This window comes from Lynx canadensis, chromosome B3 (genome assembly GCF_007474595.2).
Source record: "Lynx canadensis isolate LIC74 chromosome B3, mLynCan4.pri.v2, whole genome shotgun sequence".
NCBI lineage: Eukaryota > Metazoa > Chordata > Mammalia > Carnivora > Felidae > Lynx > Lynx canadensis.
Window position 1 is genome coordinate 3,576,950 of NC_044308.2, and position 25,907 is coordinate 3,602,856.

At 42.5% G+C, this 25,907-nt stretch overlaps 2 protein-coding genes across 9 annotated transcripts in view; one reads left to right on the forward strand and one right to left on the reverse strand.

Moving 5' to 3' along the window:
- Positions 1-25,907, forward strand: part of HDGFL3 (HDGF like 3) — a 76,088-nt gene that overhangs the window by 35,021 nt on the left and 15,160 nt on the right. The window contains exons 2-5 of the mRNA XM_030317271.2: positions 12,503-12,579; positions 18,218-18,356; positions 18,681-18,839; positions 22,544-22,690. Coding sequence (XP_030173131.1) covers positions 12,503-12,579; positions 18,218-18,356; positions 18,681-18,839; positions 22,544-22,690 — 522 coding nt within the window. The remainder of the gene's footprint in view (positions 1-12,502; positions 12,580-18,217; positions 18,357-18,680; positions 18,840-22,543; positions 22,691-25,907) is intronic.
- TM6SF1 (transmembrane 6 superfamily member 1) overlaps positions 10,652-25,907 on the reverse strand; it is a 57,300-nt gene continuing 42,044 nt past the window's right edge. For 5 of the 8 annotated variants that reach the window (XM_032593554.1, XM_030317257.1, XM_030317261.1 and 2 more), the window contains one exon: positions 10,652-11,381. In XM_032593554.1, coding sequence (XP_032449445.1) covers positions 11,162-11,381 — 220 coding nt within the window. In that variant the 3' untranslated portion in view covers positions 10,652-11,161. Of the gene's footprint in view, positions 11,382-20,682; positions 20,792-24,246; positions 24,393-25,907 lie in introns of those variants that run through there. The other 3 variants (XR_003969274.1, XR_003969276.1, XM_030317267.2) reach the window with 2 other exon arrangements.

Below are 25,907 nucleotides of genomic sequence, written 5' to 3' on the forward strand. Positions count from 1 at the left end.
TCAGTGAACATCTTGGTTTGTTTATCTTTACATGCTCGTGCTCTTATTTCTATAGAATAGATTGGTTCCTAAAAGTAGAATTGTTAGGCTGTGTGGTATGTATGTTTTTAATTTTATAATGTATGCGATCATATCCGCTTCTTAAATGTTTGTAGCAATTTACATTTCATTTATGTAATCGTGTATGTGGGTGCTGGTTTCCCTACACTCACTGTTAAGCACATTTCTAGCTTAAGAAAATAATTCATTAAAACCGCAAAAGTAATAACAAGGGAAAACAGGAGAAAATTTTTTTGTAGTCTTAGAATAGGAAAGTACTTTAAAAGCAAGATACAAAACCATAAGCCACAAAGAAAAAGATGAATAGCTCTTATGATATAAAAATGAAGAAATTTCTCCTGGCCAAAAAGCCATTGCAAATGAAATTAAGACAAATGACAAATGGGTGAAAACATTTGGAGCATATGATAGAAAAAGAGATGAGACATATAGAGAGATATAGACAAAATGAGCTTTTGTAGATCGATAACAAAAGCCCATAACCCAGTGGAAAAATGAGTACTGGGCGTGAAAAAGCACTGTGTAGAAAATATAGTATGTATGAAAAGATGTCCAACATCATCTCTAATTAAGAAGTGCAGGGGCGCCTGGGTGGTTCAGTCAGTTAAGCGTCCGACTTCAGCTCGGGTCACGATGTCGCGGTCCGCGAGCTCGAGCCCCGCGTCGGGCTCTGGGCTGATGGCTCAGAGCCTGGAGCCTGCTTCCGATTCTGTGTCTCCCTTTCTCTCTGCCCCTCCTCCGTTCATGCTGTGTCTCTCTCTGTCTCAAAAATAAATAAACGTTAAAAAAAAAAAAAAAGAAGTGCAAATTAAAACAAAACATTTTTCACATAGCAAATTGAGAAAAAAAAAAATATATATATATGTATATTTCTAATACCCATGAATAGTGAAGTTACGGGGATATAGAAACTCACATATTATTGGTGGAAGTGTGACTGGCACGATCTCTGTAATTGGCAGTTTGGTGATTTTAAAAATTCTTTCTGAATTGTTTTTAGCTAAAGTACGTACATAGTTTTAACAAAAAACTTTTACTTACAGCGGAATACAAGTCTCCTGTCTCCTCTTCACTTATTGACTAGACACAGTCCACTGACTTTCTAGCTTAAGAGACCAGGATGTAACCAACTTGTTATATTACCCTCATATTCCCTCCCTTCCCCTACTATTTTTACCAAAATGTTATTATGAAAATTTTGAAACATACAGAAGAAGTTGGAATGTAAAGTGAATCCCATATACCCACTTCTGGGACCCTACAGTTAACATTTTGCTGGGTTTGTTTACCACACTTCTGTCCTTCCAACAGTCTCTCTCCATCCATCCATCCATCCATCCATCTTATTTCTCATGTATTTTAAGTTAATTTGCATATGTTATTTCATCCTAAGCACTTCAGCATATGTATACTTAACTAGAATTTAAAATTTATTTACATTTTTGAGATAAAGTTTGCATACAGTGAATGCATAAATCTTGTGTTTCACAGGATGAGTTCTGACAAACATATACATCTGTGTAACACAACCCGCATCAATATATGAAATATTACCATCACCCCAGAAAATTTTCTCCTGCGTCTTCGCGTCTTCCCATTCACTCACCACACCCACCTTCCCCCAGAAGTTACCACTGTTTAGACATCTTTTCACTGTAAATTAGCTTTTCCTTTTCTAGCACTTCATATAAATGGAATCATACAGTATCCCAGTATTACTCTTTTATGTGAGATTCTGTCATTTAGCATGTTTTTGAGATTAGTCCATGTTGTTGTCTGACTAGAACTTCATTCCTTCCCGTTGTTGGATAGTATTCCCTTGTGTGAACCTTGAATACACCACACACAGCCCGCTCAGCCGCTCTCGTGCTGATGAGCACCGGGGCTGTTTTCACACTTGGGCTACTATGAATAAAGCTCTGTGTGCATCTTTGTATAGATCTTTCTGTGGACATGTGCTTTCATGTTTTTTGAGTCCGTGCAGAGAGGATGTGACAGTTTCGTACGTTAAAAGACCATCACAGTAGATACCCCTTCATACCTCCTAGAAAGGCTGGCCGTACCAACGACGGCTAGGATGTAGAACGTCTGAGCTCTCTTATGTTGTGTGAGGGAATATAAAATGATATGATAACCACTTTGGAAAATAGTCTGGCAGTTTCTTACATTTAAGGTTAAACATTTACCTGTGCTATTACCCTGTAATCCTGTTCCTGGGATTATCCAAGAGAAGTAAAACCATAGATCAAAAAAAAAAAAAAAAAAAAGCAAGAATATTTATAGCAGTTTTATTCACGGTAACCAAAACTGGAAACAATACAAATGTCCAAAAACAGAAACAACAACAACAAATGTCCATCCGTACATCTATAGGAGAATGGGTGCAGTGGAATATTACTTGGCCATGTGTACGACTGAACTACTTCTATAACATGAATTCAATTCATTTCAAAAACTGAGCAATAGAAGCTAATACCCAGACTTCTTACCTTTTTTTTTTTTTTTTTTTTTTTTTAAATTTTGAATTCAGGAACCAGCAGAGCTGATCTGTGGGGACGTAAATCAGGATAGTGGTTGCCTGTGGTGGGTGGGAAGTAACTGGTAGGGAGGATGAAGGAACTTTCTGAGATGACTTAAATGTTATATACTTGATTAGGTTAGTTATCTGGGTATATGATGTATCAACTTCTCGTGAAAAGTGAAAATAAACCCTAAAAGCAAGTGTATTTTGTACCTCTTCAAAATTGAAGTGTGGGGACAGTTGCTTAGAAGACCATGGGGACTAAAGGAGAGTTGAGGGAACGTGCCAGAATTTTAGGCATTTCCATTTAAAACATGATTTCTGGGGGTGCCTGGGTGGCTCAGTCGGTTGAGCGGCCCACTTCGGCTCAGGTCATGATCTCGCGGTTGAGGAGTTCGAGCCCCATGTCGGGCTCTGTGCTGACAGCTCAGGGCCTGGAGCCCGCTTCGGATTCTGTGTCTCCCTCTCGGCCCCTCCCCTGCTCATGCTCTCTCTCTATCTCAAAAATAAATATAAACATTAAAAAAAGTTTTTTGTAAACATGATTTCTGAAATTGAAAAAAGAGGACGTGGATGTTTAAGTGGAGATCTTCCATGACAGTCACAAACCAAATCCCTCGCTTTTTACCCTTCAACCTGAGCTTCTCCCCTTGTCAGAGACTGGCTCTCCCTAAGGTGCCCTGTGAGGGCAGAGGGTGGATTGGATGACTGCCCACACGTGCTCCTTCTCCAGAAGCCATAACAGAAAACACTAATGAGGGCCCTCAAGAAGTCATCTGGCCTGTCCCCTACAGAGAGCCCATCACAAATAAAAACACTGCGTTCTAAGTGTATCTTCTCAGAATTATTTATAATTCTTTTAAAGATAAAACTGTCAAGGTTCTGAAAGTTTCATCGCGTGGAAAACAAAATGTCTTTATGAAATAGCTCTATCAAGTAATAGGTGATGATTTTTATGTATTTAAAGATATTAGGGACCGATTTCCTAGAGATTTTTCATTCTTTTTTTTTTAAGTTTGTGTATTTATTTTATTTAAAAAAAATTTTTTTTAACGTTTATTTTTTTTTGAGACAGAGAGAGACAGAGCATGAACGGGGGGAGGGCCAGAGAGAGAGGGAGACACAGAATCTGAAACAGGCTCCAGGCTCTGAGCCATCAGCACAGAGCCTGACGCGGGACTTGAACTCACGAACCGCGAGATCATGACCTGAGCTGAAGTCGGACGTTTAAACGACTGAGCCACCCAGGCGCCCCTGTGTATTTATTTTGAGAGAGAATGAGCGAGACAAGAAGGGGAGGAGTGAAGAGCGCAAGAATTCCTAGCAGGCTCTGCACCGTCAGCACGGGATGTGACGCGGGGCTCAACATGAACTGTGAGATTGTGACTGGAGCTGCAACCAAAAGCCAGACACCCAACAGACCGAGCCACCCAAGAGCCCCTACAGATTTTTCAAATTGTTATTTTGGAAGCTATGTCCATATAGTCGTGTTTGTGGTTCTTTTAACAAAGTGTCATTTTCAAATATTAAGTTGATGAGTAACCTATTTATTAAGCCAAATATAGTCACATTTAGAAAATTCTTTCCCCTTTATCTTGTGCACATTTCCTTGTTTCATAATGTGCTTCCCTTTTCTTAGCCTGCAGTAAATTTGTTGACTCATTTGTAGACCTCTCTATCTAAAGCCATTTTTGTAACATCATCATGCAAGCTTTTTTTTTCCTGTGTAATTTAACTTCACTTTATACACTTTTATACCCCAAATAGTCTTTTTTTTCTCTCCCTGTTCTTTTCAGCTAGCCCCCCAAATCTTTCTTTTTTTAATTTTTTTATTATCTTTTTTTTTTAATTTTTTGAGTCAGATGCTTAACTAAGTCACCCAGGCGCCCCTGTTTCTGTATTTTTTTTTTAAGTTTATTATTTTGAGAGAGAGAGCACGCATGAGCAGGGGAGAGGCAGAGAGAGGGAGAGAGAGAGAGAATGCCAGGCAGGTTCTGTGCTGACAGAACAGAGCCTGACATGGGGTTCCAACTCACGAAACCAAGAGATCATGACCTGAGCCAAAACTAAGAGTCAGATGCTCAACCAACTGAGCCACCCAGGTGCTCCTAGCCCCCCAAATTGTTCTTGTTGGCATAGTCGAATAGACAAGTTTGCTTGTCACATTTTTTTTCTTAAGCGTAGAGACTCCTTTATACCATAACCTTGAAATAATTTTCCTTAGTAATCTGTTATCGAAAGCGTTCCATGATGTACTTTGTCTTCCGTGTCATAGTTGAGGTCACTGATTTCCTCCATGAGCAAGTGTAGGCTTCTTCAGGTCCTAAGTCAGTAAGGAAACCTTGGAACTCAAGGGATATCTGTTATGCACCTGCCGTGTGTCGGTCACTGCTTTAGGCAGTAGGGCTACTGTGGTGAAGACGCAGGTTTCCCCAGCACAGACATTATATTCTAATGTGAAGAGGCCAACAAAATACTCAGTGTCAGGAAAGTGCTAAGAATAAAAATAAAGCAGAATAAGGGAACAGAGGAGGACAGGGGAAGAGGTGCTATTTTTAATTGGGTTGTAAGGGAAGGCTCTCTGATGAGGTACTACCTGAGCAGAGATTTGAACAAAGTACGGGAATGGGCCATGAGCATTTCTAAGAGCAAGGGCATTGCCGAAGGAGGGCACTTGGGTGTCTGTGCCTACCCTCTGGCTCTCAGCACTTCTCACCCTCCACTCCTCCTCACCCCCAACCACCAGGTGGACTGCAGTGAAACCATGAAGCTGCCACCATGTGGGACCCCTGACCCCCAGTATTCCGATCAGATTCCCCTGATGTTGGTGCCTGTTTTCATCCTCTATTCGCCCTGTTGCTGAGAGGGAGTGGTTATGGGAATGGCTCGACACTCAACACTGGACAGATGAGATAGACCCCCGCTTATTTGTTACATGAACTCACACCCGCGTGGCCCAGAGGAAGAGGTGATACCACATGCCGCCCAGAGCCACTTGGGGTTTGCATTGAGGAACAGAGTGGACAGCCAGGGGGCCGAGAGAGGTGGGCTTTGTAGCATTGAGAGCGTGGGGCCCCCACAGAACAATGTGGTTGGCTTGTTCGAATCATTCAGAGCACTGGCAATACTGAGCTTCTGATCTCCTACCACAGTCGGAGCCAAAAGAATTTGTTTCCCAGTGAACACTTCAATCTCAGCAACGTCATGAGACTTCTCAGAGATGTGACCACTTAATTAGGAGAGGAACTTAGATATCTGAGAATAATGAATAATGGCTTAAAGTAATAATATAATGTTTCAAAATCACACAGAAGATGGTAGCCCACTTTTTTTGAGGACCAAAACTCTTCATTCAGCAAGGAACTTTTGTTTGTTCAAAAACAAATTTAAGGATATGACAGCACAAAGTCTTGGGAGTTATTCTAATGAAGTATGGCAGATTATTCTGAGGCTAGGGAATAACCTTTTTTACCACATCTTGTTAGGAACAGACAGGATACTCCAAGACCAATTTGTTATTTTAACAGAGAAAACCAAATTTTGGTATTGTATTAATAAATATCTGACCTTAATGGATTTGTAAGCTCACCCTTTTTAATCTTATGAATAAATAATCAAAACTGAGCCAGCTGTACCAAAAAGACAAAAAATAACAAGTGTGGGCAAGGATGTAGAAAAAGGGGAACACTCACACCCTGTTCTGAGCATGTAAACTGGTGCAGTCTCTAAGGAAAACAGTAAGGAGTTTCCTCAAAAAATTAAAAATAGAAATACTATGCAAACAGGCAGTTCCACTTCTGGGTATTTATCCAAAGAAAATGAAAATGCCAATTTGGAGAGATATAAGCACCCCTATATATTACAGCCTTATTTATAATAACCAAGATATGGAAGTAACCCAAGTGTTCATCGATAGATGAATGGATAAAGAAGATGTGGGATCTGTATACAGTGGAATATTACCTAAGGAAAAAGGATGAAACCTTGCCATTTGTGATAACATGGCTGGGTCTAGAGGGTATTATTATAAGTGAAGTAAGTCAGAGAAAGGCAAATACTGTATGATTTGACTTGTATGTGGGACCTAAAAAACACAAAACCGGAAACTTGTAAAATGAACCAAACAGACGCATAGATATAGGGAACTGTTGGCTACGAGAACAGGCAGGAGTTGGAGATGGGACAGGCAAAGTAGGTGAGGAGGATTGAGAGGCACAAACTTAGTGACCGTCACAGGATATAGAGTGCAGCATAGGGAATACAGTCGCCAATGTCATGGTCACTTCATATGATGACAGATGACGACCACTCACCGTGGGGACCATCTTATAATGTATAAAAATGTTGAATGGTTGTGATGTACACATGAAACTAACAGGATATTATATGTCAGTTATAATTCAGTTGATAAAAACCAAACATCCAACTTTGGCAACATTTTAATATTTCACTGCATAAACTTTTAGACCACTTGCAGTTACACAGTCCAAGGCAAGTAAATTTCCCTTTCCACAAACCTATAACTTTCAGCATTCATCTGGGCCTTGTCCTTAATCTTCTCCCACATGTGGGAACAACCTAAATACTTGAGTTCAAGTACAAAATTAATCTTTTCCCATTAGTAAACGAAAACACCTCCTGTTACCTCACCTACCTGGTTATACTTCTGTGCCAGTGTTGTTCTCTGTAGAGTCTCAATCTCCATATTAATTATAATTTACCCAGAGTGACATCTGTTTTACAGAGAGCCAGATACTTGAGGAATTACTGTCCCATACAAGTGTTTTAGCAAACGATCAAAGCTCATGGACAATCATAATGCACATATCCTTCCTGTGTCTTAGATCTTAGAGTAGCAGACTTAATCCCTACTTGTAATCCCTATTTGTATATGACACAAAACCACACACGGCTCCCAGTGCTTCAGTATTCTGTTCTATGTGGAAATTATTCAAGGATGCAAAGATTATCCTTTAATTCAATTTAATACTAGCCCAGCATCTTAAAGTTAAGTATTGGAAATTATGTTTAATCTAATATACCACAGAATATAATAGCTGTTGGTTTAGAAAAGTTTGTCAGAAATATAATTCGTTTATATTTATATTTTCCTTAACCATTAACATTATATGGAAGCAACATTAGCTTATCAGTAGACCTGTTTAAGAAGTCCCAATGTAATTAGTGTCTTCATGAGGAAACAAACCCAAATTTTACTTAAAAAATAAAACATATACTTATATTACATTCTATAAGGATTAAATTCAGACAGAATTGTTTTTACAACAGAATTATCAACCAGTCTGATTTGTTCGAGGATTCACTTTGATTGCTTAAATTTGGATTTTTTTTTTTTTTTTTTTTTGAGAGAGCTGGGGAGAGGGAGAGAGAATCTTAAGCAGGCTCCGTGCCCAGCAGGGAGCCCAATGCAGGGCCTGATGTCACAGCCATGAGATCATGACCTGAGCCAGAATCAAGAGTTGGACACTTAAACAACTGAGCCACCCAGGCACCCCTAAATTTGGTTTGTTTTTGTTTTGTTTTGTTTTTAATGTTTCTGTTTATTTTTGAGAGAGAGACAGAACGTGAGCAGGGAAGGGGCAGAGAGACAGGGAGACACAGAATCTGAAGCAGGCTCCAGACTCAAGGCTGTTAGCACAGAGCCTGATGTGGGGCTCAAACTCACAAGCCATGAGATCATGACCTGAGCCAAAGTCGGATGCTTAACTGACTGAGCCACCCAGGCGCCCCATGGTTTTTTATGTATAACTGCCTCTGACCTGTCAGTTTCCGTGAGAAGGATTTTTTTTTTCTTAGAAGGCCACCACATTTAATATAATATGGTATTCCTTTAATAAAAAATAGGAATTTTGCTATTTTGTACATTTTAAAGCATTAAGAAAGCAATCATGCATTGGTACATTTTTGCAATCACATTGCAAAAATCCTGCAGACATAATGAGACTCCTGTTAAGCACAAGAAATGAAGGCAGTCCATCCACAGGAACCACAGCAAGAGGGGGAATGTCTTATAATGTATTTCAGAATCAGCTGGAGGTTTCTTAAAACATTGACTCTTGGGTTTAACTCCCAAAGTATCTAAGTCAATTGGTCAGAATTCTGGACTCAGAACTAGTATTTCTGATGAGTCCCCATGTAACGGCTGATGGTGATGGTGCAGGGATGAAACTCTGAGGACACGTTTTCTAGGAAATACAAGGTTGCCTCCCTCCTGCCCCGAGTGCATAGGGCTGTGGATTTATAAACTTCAAGGGATTACAGGCTTGGTTTCTAACTGACATCCCCTGAGTGTCTCTGCAATGAGCAAAGCAGACAAATCAATGAAGGACATTAACAAAAAGGCTACCGTATTGAAAGTATTGTACATTCACTGTTTTAATTCCTGAGGATTCTTATGTACCTTTATATTTTTATAAGTCATATTACTATCTGTAAACCAATAGAAACAGATCTTTTAAGAAAATTATACCCAATTTGTTAAGACCCTTTCCAGAAGTAGAAAAATGTTTCAAAATCACAGGAGGAGTAAACACTCTGTCAAGTAAGAACACAGAGAGCTTCTGGCTTCAGGTCTGAAACTTCAGCTACAGGTTAAAGGTAACATAAAATACACACATTCACTGATCTCGGTCTCAAAAGGACTCTTCTTCTGTCCAAAGGAAGCAAGACATTCTACAGACTAAAAGACTAACATACCAGATTCTTTGCCACGTCACACCCAAAAGACAGTAGGTCACCCTCGTCCTGTAATGGGGGATAACACATTGGCTGTGTGCAAACCAGAATCCTAACAAACGTAGCTGAGAACTGGGAACAAAAGTAAAAATACAAAGTCAGGAAAGCAAACAGTAAAACAAAACAAAACAGAAACTGAAAGTAAAATTCTGTTGCCACTTGGTATTCACAGTAGGAGCCAAAAAACAGTGCCTGGGAGGTGCACTTTTTAATTGGTTCAGGAAGGTGTATCTACTTGAACAACTTGTTATTCCAAAAATGCCAAAGTACGATTTTCAAAAAAGTTAAAAACAAGACCCTCGGGGCACCTGGGTGACTCAGTCGGTTGTGTTCGATCTTGGTTTTGGCTCAGGTCATGATATCAGGGTCATGAGCTCGAGCCCCCCCGTCGGACTCTGGGCTGACTGACAGTGACTGACAGCGTGGATCCTGCTGGAGATTCTAGCTCCCTCCCCTTCCCCCACTTGTGTGCACACTCTCTTGTGCTCCCTCTCAAAAATGAACAGGCAGGAAAAAAAAAAAAAAAACAAGACTCAATACAAGTCAGCCTACTTAACACCTTTATAGGGGAACCAACATGGTTGTCAGACCAGTTCCTAGATCGTTGACAATATTTATTACAAGGGCCACATTCAAGTACTCCAAAGGGGCCGGCTAAAAGGTATGAATGAGGAACGCAGGCATTGACACTCTCTAGAGTGTGGCGGAAGTGTAACATACTTGGTCTCAAGGTGGCATCTGTTGAACATCTTGGCTAATCGTTTCCTTGTAGGAATGCTTGCTCATCCCTATCTGTAATATTTTTTTTCACACAAGCTGTTCTGGATTTTAATGTGAATCTTCCTGTTTTAAAGTGTTGGTAACTAATTCAGTTGGGAAAAAAACAAAAAAAAACACCGTTCGAGCCAAACAAAATATATCTTCAGGCCAGAGATGGCCTGAGGGCCGTCGCTGTGCAGCCTCTGCAATAGATGTTACTCATGTAACATTATAGCAAAGAAAAAGTTCATCCAAAAGCTGTATTGACAGAAAGTTTTAAAAGATTTCTTTTTAAACTGTTTACTTGCAGTTTTTTTCTAAGTGTGAAAAAAAAACCCAACATGACGTGACAGTGTTTTGTCACCTGGTCACCATGCATTTCCATTTTAAGTTCTATCCTTGGTCCACTTAAAGTACAGTTACTCATTTTCTGGCGATCTGTTTCACAATGGTGTGAATATCGTTAACACTACTGAACTGTATATTTGAAAATGGTTAAGATGGAAAATTTTATGTCGTGTTTTTTACCGTACATACGCACAGAGACACACATTATTGAACGTTTAGTGAATTTATTCAAATGAAATTATTCATTTTAAATTGTCTTTGGAGGGTCGTATTGAATGTAACAGGAAAGCCTGGAGACCAGGAGGTACTTTGAAAGACCTGTAATGGCCTTGTTAAAAGATCATGAGAACTTGTTTAGGGAACAACACTTACTAATGGGAATAGTGATCAATTTGAGAGACATTCCTGGAGCTGAATTGGGAGTATTTGGTAAAAAACTGAATATGGGGCTTGAGGAAATAATAAAAAGATTAAGGTTTCTTTCCTGGTAACAGACTATGCCAATAATTAAGTTAGAAAACAAAACTAGATTCAAGGGAAATTAGTTCAGTTTTAGACAAGCCATGGGATTTCAAGATTGAAGGAGACCCAGAGGTCACCAAGTGCAACCATCCCATTTTACAGATGTGAAAGTCAAGGCCCCAGGAGAGGAAATGATGCCTTCGATAGCACAGTTTAAAATCAGAAGCAGGACTTTACGAGTTCTAGACTCAAAGTTCATCTTTCCCCAGTACACAGAGTGTCTGCTCTGACACATGGTTCGTTCAGTTCAGAGACGAACTTGTGGGGTGACCCCCAGGCTGCTGCCACATGTGAGTGAAGGAGGCCCGCAGATCTCTTCCAGACATGGGGTATCAGGCCTGGTCTCTTGCTCTCTGAACTCCAGTGTGCCTCTCCTCTTTGTAGCCTTTTCTTTAGTTTGAGCTGCTTGTAGGACCTGGAAATAGAAATGGTTTGTAGACATTGGTAATTTCATGCCTGCAGTTCAACATAATCCTGTCAGAATTATGGGAATTCAAAGGAAAGGTTGGGGCTACAGATGGAGATTTGCAAGTTTCCGTTTCTTGAAACATTGTAAGGAATTATGAATATGTAACTATATAATAGCCTAAAGAATTTGGACTTTATCTTATTAGAGGTTCTCAACCTTAACCGTACATAAGAATCAGTAGGTCTGGGGGTGGGGGGGACTAAAGTAACATTATTCTTTTTTTATGTTTGTTTATTTTTGAGAGAGAGACAGACAGAGTGCGGGTGGGGGAGGGCAGAGAGAGAGGGAGACACAGAATCTGAAGCAGGCTCCAAGACCCTAAGCTGTCAGCACAGAGCTCGACATGGGGCTCGGACCCACAAACTGTGAGATCATGACCTGAGCCAAAGTCAGACACTTAACCAACTCAGCCACCCAGGCACCCTAAGTATCATTTTTTTAAAGTTCCAAAGGTTTCATGTGCACAGTTAAGGATGCTTTAAGCAATGTGAAACCATAGAAGGATTTGAAGCAGGGATGTGAGATAATCAAATGTGCATTTTAAATGTAATTCCAGCTTAAACGAGTGGAGAGAGACTTGGAATAGTCCAGGAAAGAGATGGTAATTGTTAATGACTGTATAATATTTCACTGAGTTAATTTTCCATAATAATTCTCTGCCTTACAGCATGTATGTTTCTAGGTGTAGTGTGTGCGTGTGTGTAAATTCACCGTCCTCTCCAAAAAGTGCCATCTTTTTGTTTGTTGTTGTTGTTATTCTTTTTAACTATTTTGCTAGGACAGATTCCCAGAAGTAATGCTGTTGAGTCAGAAGAAATGAGTAGTTTGGGCTCCTGGTGATGTATTACCATAATGGTTATAATCAATTTACAGTGTTACTGTCCATGTGGTGGGCCAAATACGAACTTTAGAATCACTTATAAGGTTCAAAAGAAGAAAAATTATTGGGATTTTGATTAGAATAATTTTATTTTGAAATTAGCAAAAAAATTATCAGAACAATATTTTGTTTATGCTATTTTACATGATTTAACTGAATATTTAAAAACTAAATTTATCTTTAACAGATTGATGAACTCCCAGAGGGAGCTGTGAAGCCTCCAGCAAACAAATATCCTATCTTCTTTTTTGGCACCCATGAAACGTAAGTCAACAAAACAACCTGAAATTTCAGCACCTCTAATTTGGCTCTACGAGGCTACGTTGTTTATACCTGGTCTTATTAAAATGAGCACAATTATATAAATTCGGCAAGGTTAATAATGTATTTTTCTTAATGTGAAGATTTTTCATTCATTTTACTTTCGAATGTTATTTCTGTGTAAATGTTGGACATTACCCAGAATCTCCTTTGGGACACCTGTAAGTCCTTGGGTGGTCTCCTTCCCACTCCCAGTAATTTCTTTTGTTGCTCTTGTATATTTCCCTTCTGGAGAGACTTCCTTCATTCATATTTCATACAACAAACTTAGGTTCTCTCAGGCCCTTTCAATTTGTTGAACCCTGAAGCAAACATACCAACTTAATAAGGTTTTTAAATTGTGTTGGTTCGAGTACAGCCTAAACTGCTGGATAAACGGAGCTGAAAATACAGCGTCTTAGATAGCAGAAATTTCTTTCTTTGCTTTGAAACAATCCAGAGGTAGGCAGGTAGCTCAGGGTGTGTAGACTGCTCTGCTCTGGGGACCCAGGTTCCTTCTGTCACTTTGTCCTGCCATCGCCTGGGGTGTTGCCTTGTCTGCTATTTAAAAACAAATGAAAACTGGGTCAGCAGCACCTGTACGTCTTCCAGGTAGAGGGGAGTGGAGGGTGGTTAGAAAACATGAAGAACAGGACACTTGTGCGTAAGGAAGTGACAAGGAAGTTGCATAGGTCACTTACACTTGCACGCACAGCTGTGGCAAAAACCTGGTCCTGTGACCACGTGTTGCCATCGGGAAATGGGAAGCATAGCGTCTAGCTTAGGCAACTGCAATAGGGAAGAAAATTGGAAGGAATAATTCATCATTGAAAGAAGGAAGCTGGTTACTAGATACCAGGAGATGATGGTCAGTCTCGACACACTAAAAACGTGTGTGGTCCGTCACACAAGGACACAAGTGGAATAGGGATTGTATGTGTGGAGGAAGCTAAAAACTGTCATGAGGGGCACCCGGGTGGCTCGGTTGGTTGAGCATCCGACTCTTGGTTTCGGCTCAGGTCATGATCTCACAGTTCATGGGTTCGAGCCCCCTGTCTAGCTCTGCGCTGCCAGTGTAGAGCCTGCTTGGGATCTCTCTGTCTCTGTCTCTGTCTCTCTCTCTCTCTGCCTCTCTCTGCCCCTCCCCTGCTTGCTCTGTCTCTTCTCAAAATAAATAAATAAAACTTAAAAATGTTTTCTAAAAAAGAATACCTGTCATGAAATCTTACAAATCTCCAAATTCAGGGTCATCCCTTGTGCTTGTGTTCATTTGAATGCAGTAGGGCCAGGCGGGAACTTTTTCTTAGCTTGCTGCCTCTGCCAGTCTGGTACCTTGTTCATGCTCGCCTCGAAAGAGAGCTAGCCAGGGGAGAGGGGGCCCTTAGGACGTATTTATTTCTTGTCTTCGTGTGAGAAATAGTTGCGTTTCTTTCAAGAAGTTAGTTTTATCCTTTTTTTGTTTTTATCTAGTAGTCACTGTGCAATACCCAGCGTACCATGATTTCCTCCTTAGAGAGGTTGCTAGAAAGCTTAGAAGTAAATGCTTTATCTATAATAAGCACAGAGGGCTTCGCGCTACGTATTTTGACATCCGCCTCATTCCTGTCTCCATTTTGCATCTATACCATTACTTTGCTTTTTCTCTGAGACCTGTTTCCAAATGATTTGATCGTATTTCTGGGACCTGGCAGGGTTTAAGAAACGAGCTTATCCCTCTTTGTTATATAGGACAAATCAACCGTTTACTAACATTGTGTGGTCGCTTCTCTTAGTAAACATTTTCTGGGCATTCTTTAAAGCACTATAAATAAAGAGCTTACCACCTGGTGTGCAGCTGGTGAGGGTAGCAGTCATCCCAGTGAACCGTGTGAAGGGTTTCCCGGAACCGATTCTTAACGCATCGCTAATCTAAGTCAACGGCATCCTTCCGAGGCTCTGTTCAGTAAAAGTAGTTCTACCAAGGAGCGATATAATATAGTCCATATGTTCGTTTTTTACTGGTTAGATTATACAGAGGTAGGTTTCGAAACATCTAGAGGAAAACTAACTTCAAAAAAACCTGCCAGGACTTTGTTTCAGCAGAGCATTTATTAGGGATCGGGTGTCCCTGAACCTGAGATTATACGCCCTGGCAAGTACCTAATGTTCAGCCCGTCTGTGGAGGCAGAGTACACGTGGGTGTTGCTCGCTCCTGTAGACACGGTGCTCAGCACAGCGCCTGGCCAGTGGGAAGTGCTTAAAATAATAGCTGTTGGATGAATAAAATTCACTAAATGAAACAAAGGTGAGGAACTTCACAAGAAAGCTGTGCGCAGGCCAGCCAAGCACCCCTAAGCAGACTAGAATTTTCCTCAGAACATGGCCTGGAATTTATTCTAACGCCCAGACAGTTAGGTAATTGGATCCCCAAATTCTTCGGTTGCATATAACTTAACCCCAGTAGGTTTAGTCTGGACAATTTTCAAGACAGCCTTGGCCAGGAGAAAAAAAAAAAAAATAATAACATCCTTAGAGCATGGAACTTTGAACAATTTTGTTTTCTGGCCTACCCTTTAAGGTTTGTAAAACATGCAGGAAAATTAACCAACTGGGAGGAGATTTGATTTGTGGAATTATCTGTCTATATTCTAGGAAAAAACATCGTGTATCAACAAATAAGTAGTTGTTTCAGAACAGTTCACTCGGGGTTCTTCTTTCTGGCAACAGCTGGCGTGGCCAGTCGCACATTAACCCTGCCTCCCGTGGCAGCACAGAAATACAGGCAGGCCCTGGCGAGCACCAGTAGCTGACGCGAACCTCGGGCAGCTTAGCCCGCAGTTAGCTCCTGTACGTGGCGTCAGAGGCCGGAGAAAAGTCAAAAGCCATGGTCTAACAATGCAGGACACGTTTCTCTAAAAGGAGTATCGACAAAGTCCATTTCTTTCTCCTGTTCAGTTTGTCAAGCAGGACACTGACATCCTGTGATTAAAATGTCCAGTGACCTGCAAAATTATGTCTGGATTCAGTGAGATAGAGTCATGTTGACCAAGCTGTCAAAGGTCAAGGAGGTTTTGGTGGTCGGGGGCAGAAAGCTTCCTTGGGTGTTTTTATCAACTTGGAAACTTCGATCAGCTAGGCAGTGAGGAATCAGAACGAAGCCCCAGTCAGAGAGTGGAATTTATAGCACTCAACAGTAACCTATTAAATAACAGTCTCAAAGTTTCCAACATCTCTGCAGATAATTTCCAAACATATACCTCCAGCTCGGACCTTTCCCCTGAGTGCCAGAATCGCCTCTCCGGCTCCCTACACTTGACCTCCTCACTTGGATGTCAGACCGGGGTTTCAAACTTAACATCGAAATCTGAGCTTTTCACCCTCAAATCTTGTTCTCTCAAAAATCTTTCATTCCAGGGGCACCTGGGCGGCTCAGTCGGTTGAGCGTCCGACTTGGGCTCAGGTCATGATCTCGCGGTCTGTGGGTTCGAGCCCCGCGTCCGGCTCTGTGCTGACCGCTCGGGGCCTGGAGCCTGCTTCGGATCCTGTGTCTCCCTCTCTCTCTGCCGCACCCCTGCTCACTCTCTTGTCTCTCTCTCTCTCTCTCTCTGTCTCTCTCAAAAATAAACATAAAAAAATTTTTTTTATATATAAAAAAAAATCTTTCATTTCAGTAAACGCCAGATCTGTTCTTCTCATTTCTCAGTCTACAACCTTGGAGATAACCTCAGTTCTCCATCCCTCCCACGTGCCATCTCCAGCCCCTTGACAAATCGTGTTAGCCCTTTCCTGACAGTGAATTCGGAATCCCGCGCCTTCCCACCGACCGCACGGCTTACGCCCTGGCCCACGTCACCGGCATTACCTCAGTGGCCCGATTTGCCTCCCTGCTTCCGCCCCAGTGCCCTCTCCTTCGGTCGGTTCTCAGCGCGGTGGCCAAAGGGATCCTGTTAGAACACAAGCTGTCACTTCTCTTCTCAGACCTTTCGTGGTTTCTCGTCTGACCCTGAGCCTCCATAGCGGCCTTCGAGGCCCACCCGATCTGTGTCCCGACGCAGCCCCCTCAACGACCTCCCCTCGCCCTGCCCTCCCGGCTCCCCTCATCCCAGTCACCACGCTGCCGGCCTGTTTCGTAAACTCAGCGGGCGCCTCCCACGTCGGGACCTTCCGGGCCGCGCCCCGCCCTGCGTCCGCGCCGCTCTCCCCCGGGTGACGGGCGGCTCGTTTCCTCGCTTGCGTCGATCGCCGCCTTGTCCGCGAGGCCGCCCGTGACCTCAGTGCCCGGGGTTGTAAAGTCCACCCCCGGACTCGCCACCCCTTCCCTGCTTGGTTTCTTTTAAGAGCACGCGGTACCGTGGTTTTTCCCTTCCGATTTTGGCCGAACCCCCGCTCGCGCCGCCAGACCGCGTGCTCCCTGAGCTGGGGGCGTTCGTCTGTTCCCCCCGGAAGCCGCAACACCGCGGTGGTGCCTGACCGGTTCGAGGCGTCCGCTCAGGTCTGTCTCACGGCTGGGCACGTGAGCCTTAGTTTGGAATGGAAGATTCTTGCGTGGCAGCCGGGATGCGGGCCTCCGCCGTCTCATTCGCCGGGTTGACGTCACGGGTGGTCGTGCCGAAGACGCTGGTGTGAACGCTCCGAGCTGTTAGCCAGCCGCGGGATTTATTCTAACTGACTTTCTTTTTATGGCCGTGATTCGTCTAAGGTAGGGTTGAAATTGTGTAACATTGTATCTGTTTGTACTTCTGATTTTTTTTCTTGTTTACTGCCTCGTTAAACACCAATGTGATTTTTTAATTTACAGAAAGAACAGTGAATAATTTGCTAATGTGGTATATAGATTAGCATAAATAAGGCTTAGTTTAACATGATGATGTAAGTGGTCAAAGGGGACATCTTTAAAACTACCTTTGTGGGGCGCCTGGGTGGCTCAGTCAGTTAAGCTTCCGACTTGGGCTCAGGTGGTGATCTCACGGTCTGTGGGTTCCAGCCCCGCGTCGGGGCTCTGTGCGGACAGCTCGGAGCCCGGAGCCTGCTTCGGATTCTGTGTCTCCCTCTCTCTGTCCCTCCCCTGCTCATGCTCTGTCTCTCAAAAATAAATAAACTTTAAAGGTTTAAAACTACCTTTGTAACCAAAAGCCAGTTTTAAAACAAAAATAATTTGGTAATTTAAAAGTAAGATCAGGGGCGTCTGGGGGGCCCAGTGGGTTGAGCTTCCAGCTTCAGCTCAGGTCATATTATCACGGCTTGTGACTTCGAGCCCCACGTCAGGCCCTGTGCTGACAGTTCAGAGCCCGGAACCTGATTCTGATTCTGTGTCTCCTTCTCTCTCCCCCTCCCCCACTTGTGCTCTCTCTCTGTCTCTCAAAAATAAATAAACGTAAAAAAAATTTTTTTAAAGTAAGATCAAAGCACAGTCTAGAGTTGCTGGTTTATGTAGCCAGCTATCTATTTTTTCTGCTTTGAAGTGTATGTGTAAAACATTTTGTGCTACGTGCCTAACTCAGAGGGTTTATTATACTTTTAACTTGTTTACTAAAATATGCTCTGACACCTTTGTTGATACTGATATTAAAAATATTGTACCTTTGAAGGTCAAATGTATCCTATTTCTAAAATATCTCTGCAGTGCATTTTTAGGTCCCAAAGACCTTTTTCCATATAAGGAATACAAAGACAAGTTTGGAAAGTCAAACAAACGGAAAGGATTTAATGAAGGATTGTGGGAAATAGAGAATAACCCAGGAGTGAAGTTCACTGGATACCAGGTAATGGTTTGCTTCGTTGTTACATCTCATTTCTTTGGTTTTAACTCTCTTTGGGGTCTTTGTTATATGTCCTCTTATACTAGTAGTTACTCTCCATCTATTTGAAATCAGAATTTAGCTCCGGTAATATTTTGGGTTAAATGCAATTCTGTTACTCAAGGGGGTTCAAGTCAAGTGGTCACTGGAAAATTGAGGTTGACAGTCCTTTATTTGGCCATCTTAAGAGTAAGCTGAACCCTTTTAGATTAAAATAGAATGTTTTTTTCACAGTGTCCGTGAAAATTTTTCAAAAATGTAATTAGCTAATATCTTGTTATTTCGTAGGCAATTCAGCAACAGAGCTCCTCGGAAACGGAGGGAGAAGGTGGAAATACTGCAGATGCGAGCAGTGAGGAGGAAGGGGATAGAGTGGAAGAGGATGGAAAAGGCAAAAGAAAGAATGAAAAAGCGGGCTCTAAACGGAAAAAGTCCTACACTTCGAAGGTGCCTGAGAACCGTTTCCGTTGTTATTAATGTTATATGCACATTCATTAGATGATCTTTAATTCCTCCATTGGGCACATAGAAATATACTAGCTCCGTGGAGCCTCTGCCTCTAGGGACAGTAATACAGCCAAGGGGATAGGACAGGTGACCTTACACGTGAGGGCAGCTGGCTGTGGACCCTTCAAGGCCGACGTGGCACTGAAAATACTGCCGCTCAGCTGGAGAAGGTCTGTTCTTCAGCCAAGGGGACAAGAGCAGGTGTGCCTCCTACGGTCACCTCCAAATGAGCTCTGAAGACTTTAGGAATATAGGAGACTCAGTACGATTGAGGACAAGTCTAGGTAAATATAAAGATACACCCTTAATCTGTCTTTCTGCTCTAAGGAATGTACACATAATACATATAAATGAAGAGAGGACTCTGAAGGAAACCAGTGGTAGGAGAACGTTCTTTAGATAGAGGGCGAGGCCTTTCTGAAGAGAAGAGGCAGAGTTCATACTGAGGCCCGAAGAAAGAGCTGGGGGTGGGGGAAGGGGGCGTGTGTGACAGAGCAGCCCAGATGTGACGCAGGAAGAGTCTGGCCTGGCCTGAATTGGAAGAAGACCAGCGTGGTTGGGGGTCATGACCCAGAGGGAGAGGCAGGCAAAGGCTCAGTCATGGAGACTTGTGCGCCACCTTAAGGAATTTGGATTTATTCCCAGTGTGACGGTAATAGGAGTGACGTGATCCTAGATTTACAAATTGAAAGTCTAGGTTTTTCACAGTAATCCAGACATACAGTTGAACAAACTATGACATTGTAAAAACTGTTCACCTTTAGAAACTGGAAGTAAGATAGATAGATCTTTGAAAACCAGAGATTGGCACAAGTTTCACTATAACTGGTCTGTCACACCATTGAATAAATTACTTCCATTTAGATTCTGGTATTTAGTAGCTGGACACCAGACTTGGGAAACTCCTTAAGAACCAAGTCCCAAGACTTTATTCGATGATCAGCATTTTCTTTTACAATCTGTAAAGTCTACCCCACAGGCATACAGGTAAAAATGTATGAATACATATTACTTTGCACCTAATGAAAAACATGGTATTTGCCTTGGATGGGGATACAGTTTGCAAATCACAAAAAAATAATTAGAATTTTCCTTGTCAGACCATACCTTCCATTGCATTTTTAAGCTGAGTTTTTTTTTAGCATTTTGAATTTCACTTAAACACCCAATCGAATTGATTTTTTTAAAATTTATGATTGCCCGCTGAGCTGTGCAATGTATTGTACCACCCTCCATTATCTAAGCTACCTGACGTAGTAGCAGCGTTTAATAGTGTGGATATGGGGCTTTTGAGTGTCATTATTTTATTGCTTGTTGTGGTGCCCAGAAGTAATGGGGCTCATGCCTAGTGCGGGTAGGTGATTTAAAGCAGTGAAGGGGTAAAGACATACTTTACTTACTGCGGTTTCTCTGTGTTCAATTAAGGGATCATCTTTTTTTGCTTTTCCTTCCAGATCACAACTTTCACAAGCACTTAAGAACCGTGACTTTCTTTTCACTTTTTACTGTTTTATTTATTGTCAAAAGAATTATGCACAAACACAAAGACTTTGGAAGAACATAAATGGTTTTTCATTTTCAGTATTAACTGAGAACCTAGCACAGTGGTTCTCAAACTTCCACCTGCGTCAGAACCATGTGGAGGGCTTGTTAAAGCACACACTGCCCAGCCTCACCCCCTGAATTTCTGTTTCAGTAGGTCTTGGGTGTGGGGTCTGAGAGTTAAAGTTTTAGGTAAGGCTGATGGCTCTGATCTGGGAACCACATTTAGAGAAGCACTTACCTGACGTAACCTCCTTGTTGTCCTTGACTTCCCAAATGTTTCCTTTTTTCCGAATATGGTGATCTTTTCTTACCCCTATTTCTTAAAGTTGAATAATCTTCCTTTACCACTGAAAAGCAGTGGTTCACAGTGAAAAGCAGATTTGAACATAATTGAAGATTTATGTGTATCTCTTTGGCAGTAAGTACATGGATGATTCATATATGAGCCATCACAGATCCTGGAAAATTATAGGTCAAAATATTTTGCATGCACATTACCGCATAAAGTAGGGCAAATCAGAGAGCCTCACAGCAGAGTAAACTGGTGATGGTGCTAAACTACTAGTAATCTTAAGTTAAAAAACCAAAGGTGGCAACAGTTGGACACAACCAATTCAGGAGCACAGTGATGAAACAGATAAAGGGTCCCTCCCCACAATTACAGGAATTGCCCTGATCTGAATTTGCAGCACAGTAAGAGCTTTTCAGGGTTACCAAATACAGCCGGGGGGCCAGGTTTCTTAGAATGCTGACTGTGGCTCGACAGCAAAACTTGAGGAAAGGCCTGATTCTGGTCTCTGTAATGCCAAATTATAAGGCGTATAAATTCACTCGTGGGGTTACTCATAAGTATCCTTTGTAAGCATTAGAAATTTTAGGGAGTTGTGAATGATTACCTCTAAGAACTGTAGGTCAGAGATTATTATTTGAGAATTACTACATAAAGCAATTACTCTATTTCGATAGTTATACTGTATTTACTAGGAAAACAAAAAATATTCTGCTTTTTATGTTGTCCTACTTGATCTTAGCTTTAACGGTAGACACTCCACGTTTGGATTATTAAATCTCTGCTTTTCCTTCGTGTGAAAAGTAAAGATGACCTCATTTTAAGCTGACATTTCGGGCTTAGTTGGTAGTTTCAGTTAAGTAAAGCAGAAGCAATGTAATTATGTGCTCTATCACAGAGCTAGGAGATACTTTCTCTTTGGGAGTTGTATTTAAAATATTGATTGTCTAAGGAATCTCCAATTTGCTAATTCATTTCTGGAAGACCAAAGGTGACTTGGCCAAACCGGTTTTTCCTCAGCTCTTATTTGCCAGGTGCTTAAAGACTCTTAAAAGTCCTCAAAAAGGACATGTTAGTGAAATGCTACGTTTTACTTTCTTAAAGATGCACAGTGGGGCCAGCTTTTGATCCTTTTAATGCTATTCTGCAAAGCAGCTTTGGCTATAAACTATAATTGTATTTTCGTTTTCCTTAAGCTCATCTTGATTTCAAAATCACGGTGATAAAAAAGCAGGGGGGGGTGGGAGGCTAGTTCCCTTGGGTTCTTAAATAACTGTCTGCAATTTAAAAGAGTAAAGTAGTTTATATTACGTGGATCCTGTCAACCAAACAGCTTCAGCAGATTTCTTAACATGAATACTCCTGTATCATGTGAGATAGTCCACCTCACTCTGTGGACCTGAGTTTCTACTGTAAAACGACAAGGAAGGACAGGACGGCCTTACGGTGCCTTCTCACTCTTAGCCTCCTAAGGTGGTGTCCATCCAGCTACTGTTTATTCACGAATAGTGTCCTGGGTACACGAACCTTTATGTACTGCTTTTAACATGGCACCGCTGGAAGGGACTAACAGGTCATGTAGTTCACCTCTACTTCCTTCTCCAGCTTGTTACCCTGAGGCCCAGCGAGGCGAAACGATTCGCCCGGGCCACCTCGCCCAGCCTCGGCACGCCGCCTGGTTGCACTCGTATATCCGGTGGCGGGGCCACAAAGACTGGCCGCGGGTCAGCCGCTTCGGCAGCTCTTACTTGCCCTTGTGCGTCAGGATTTGTCCCTTTGACTCTAACTTCTAACTTGTCCAAACGTTTAGAAATCCTCTAAACAGTCCCGGAAGTCTCCAGGAGATGAAGATGACAAGGACTGCAAAGAAGAGGAGAACAAAAGCAGCTCCGAGGGTGGAGACGCCGGCAACGACACAAGAAACACAACTTCAGACTTGCAGAAAACCAGTGAAGGGGTAAGGACGGCGTGTAACCTCCCTGCCCTTCTAACCTAGAAGATGCTAGAGATCAGCAGTGCTTCACAGTCACTGGTAAACACTGTCCTAGTAGATGGAGAAAGATTCTCAGCCTGATACGTGGATGTGCACGCAGCTCCTGGATGAATGATTAGCTGCGTAGAGTCTGAGAACAAAAGAGAGCCAGGTGGGAAGTGCACCTGCCTGTCAGTGTGGAACTCTGTGAACAGTTCATTCTTTTTTAAACTAACTTGAGCAGCTTGAGTCTTTTCTTTTCTTTTTAGTGTTTATTGACTTACTTTGGGGGAGAGAGAGAGAACACTTGTGCACAAGCAGGGGAGGGGCAGAGAGAGAATCCCAAGCAGGTTCTGCCACTGTCAGCGCAGAGCCCGACTTGGGGCTTGATCTCATGACTGTGAGATCATGACCTGAGCCAAAATCAAGAGCCAGGCACTTAACCGACTGAGCCACCCAGGTGTCCCAACTTGGGAGTCTTTTAAAAAGTAAGATGTGAAATACTGAAGTTATGAAATGCCATCTCAGAATTTTACAGTTAGATTTATTTTATTATAAGATGAATGGCATGTCCAAAATAGGAGATTTCATGCCGCTGTTTCTTTCCTAAAAGCAGTTTGTTTGTACTTTAATATACCCACAGGGCTTTAAGTATTTAAGGATTCAAACAACACGTGAACATTGGTATTTGAAGTACTGAAGGGGAAGACTTGTCCACTTTGAATTTTTGTTAACTCTTTTTTAAAGTATAGTTGCCATAGAATATTGTGTTCGTTCCAGGTGCACAACAGTGAGTCCACATGTGTAGGCATTAGTGAGTGTTCGCTGTGATGGGCCTGGGTACTGTCTGTCATCAGACAAAGTTGCTACCATATTCCTGACTCTCTTCCCTGTGCTGTACTTTATACCCTCGTGACTTACTTGTGTTACAACTGGGAGTTTGTACATCTTAGTCCCCTTCTCCCGTGTCACCCGTTTCACCCACTCCTCAGCCCCTCCTCCTGGTGGTAGACAAAGTGTGCCTCCTGTATCTGGGACTCTTTTGTTATGTTTGTTCGTTTGTTTTGTTTTTTTTAGATTCCACGTAAGTGACATCATATGGCATTTGTCTTTCTCTTTCTGGCGTATCTCACTTAGCGTAATATACTCTAGGTCCATCCATGATGTCACCGGTGGCAAGCTTTCATTCTTTTTTATGCCTGCGTAATATTCGTGTGTGTGTGTGTGTGTGTGTGTGTGTGTGTGTGTGTCCACGTACACACCATATCTTTGTCCGTTCATCTGTCAGTGGACACTTGGGTTGTTTCTATATCTTGGCTATTGTCAATAATGCTTCAGTTAACATAAGGTTGCATGTTTCTCTTTCAAGTGCTGCTTTCATTTTCTTCGGGTAAATACCCAGAAGTGGAATTACTGGTAAATCTGACTTTTTGAAGAACCTCCATACTGTTTTTCAGAGCGGCCGCACCAGTTTACATTCCCACCAACCGTGCACGAGGGTTCCCTTTTTTGCACATCTTGTAACACTGGTTACTTCTTACCTTTTTGAGTCTAGCCGCTTCGGACAGGTGTGAGGTGGTTGCTCGTTGTGGTTCTGATTGGCATTTCCCTGACAATGAGTGGTGCTGAGCATCTCTTCACGGGACTGTTGGCCGTCTGCGTGTCTTCCGTCCTAATTTCCGTTAACCTGTCAGGTGGCGGGCAAGTCCGCCTTCGTAAAAGTGTTATTAGCAAAGGCACATTTTGCCCCTGGTCCTCTTCTGTTAGTCTTTTCTCTTTCAAGACTAATTGGACAGCGGCAAATCACTTTGAAACAATAATCCACAAAATACATTCTGGTTGTTCTTCTGTTAGATTCTGGTTTCAGCCGAGTTCTCGACTATTCTTGTCAGTACTGTTTACCTCTCAAGTCCTCCTTCATCCAGTTTTCCAAAATTAGTCCCCGGTTACGATTCTAACGGCTCCCTTATCCCTCTCAGCCACTCAGCTTTACTCCTGCCTCTGAGGATCTTTCTTCTTTTCACCTCTTCAGTAGAGAGTCCTGTCATCACCTTTGCCAGCAGCCCTCCTGGGAACCATCCCTAACAGTCACCGAGGGCCTGAGTACCTGACTCTTGGTTTTCTTTTTATCCCACTTGCCGTCCCCACCCCAGGTGGCTTCAGTATGCATACAGCAAACCCCCCACAACTTGTCTCTCCCGTGACCAAACTCACTTCTGGCTGCCCTTCCTGTGACAGAGGTAAAGACGGTTTACACCTGTACCACTCAGACTGCGATCTATGGACAGATCGCATCAACAGCACCCGGCAGCTTGTTAGAAATGCAGAAGCCCAGGCCCACGCCCAGGCCTTCTGAGTCAGAATCTGTTTTAACCAATTCCCCAGGTCATTTATATGCACATTAAAGTCTGAGAGGCATTAATCTGCACCTTTCTGTTACCAGGCTCCAGAGTGTCGTCTCCTCGTCCTTCCTCCGAGGCCAACCCAGTCATCCTGTACCTTTCTCTTCTTTCTCCTGCCTAGAAACAGTATCAGGCCTCCCTTAACCTCAAACATACCTCCCTTTCCCCACCTACCCTGTTCTTTTCACTTTTCTCTTCATGTCTGAACTTCCTAAAGGAGTTCTCCTTCCTCCCAGCATCCACTTCCTCACCTGCACACACCCGCCTTACTCCATTACACCCGAGGTGCTTCTTCACCATTTCAGTACGACTGCCCTTGTAGAGGTCCCTGCCGATCCTCTCCTCACAGGAAGGGCAGTCCAGGGTCTTTTCTCGTCTTTATTTTACCTCTGCAGCATTTAGTGCCGTTACCCCTTTCTCCTCTGGACTTTGCTTCCAGGCCACCTACTGCTTCCACAACCAGCTCTTCTCGGTCCCTCTGCAGAGCTCCTTCCTTGGCACACTACTCTTCTGAAAGCTTCCCCGCGTCCATCTTACCCACTCTCGTGGTTTCAGCTGTTTTCGATGTATTACTGATGACTTCCCACTGTACCTCCTGCATTGTAGATCCATTTTTCTAACCATTTATGAAACCCATTTCTACTTGAACATCTTGAAAGCACTTCTGGAAACACTTGCCATTAGCAGTAGCGACAGCAGCAGAGTCAGAGTCGTAATGGCTCACAGTTTACTCTGTGCCCCAGATTGTGCTAAATGCTGTCTATGCATTGTCTCATTTAATCCCCACACAAATCCCAGGA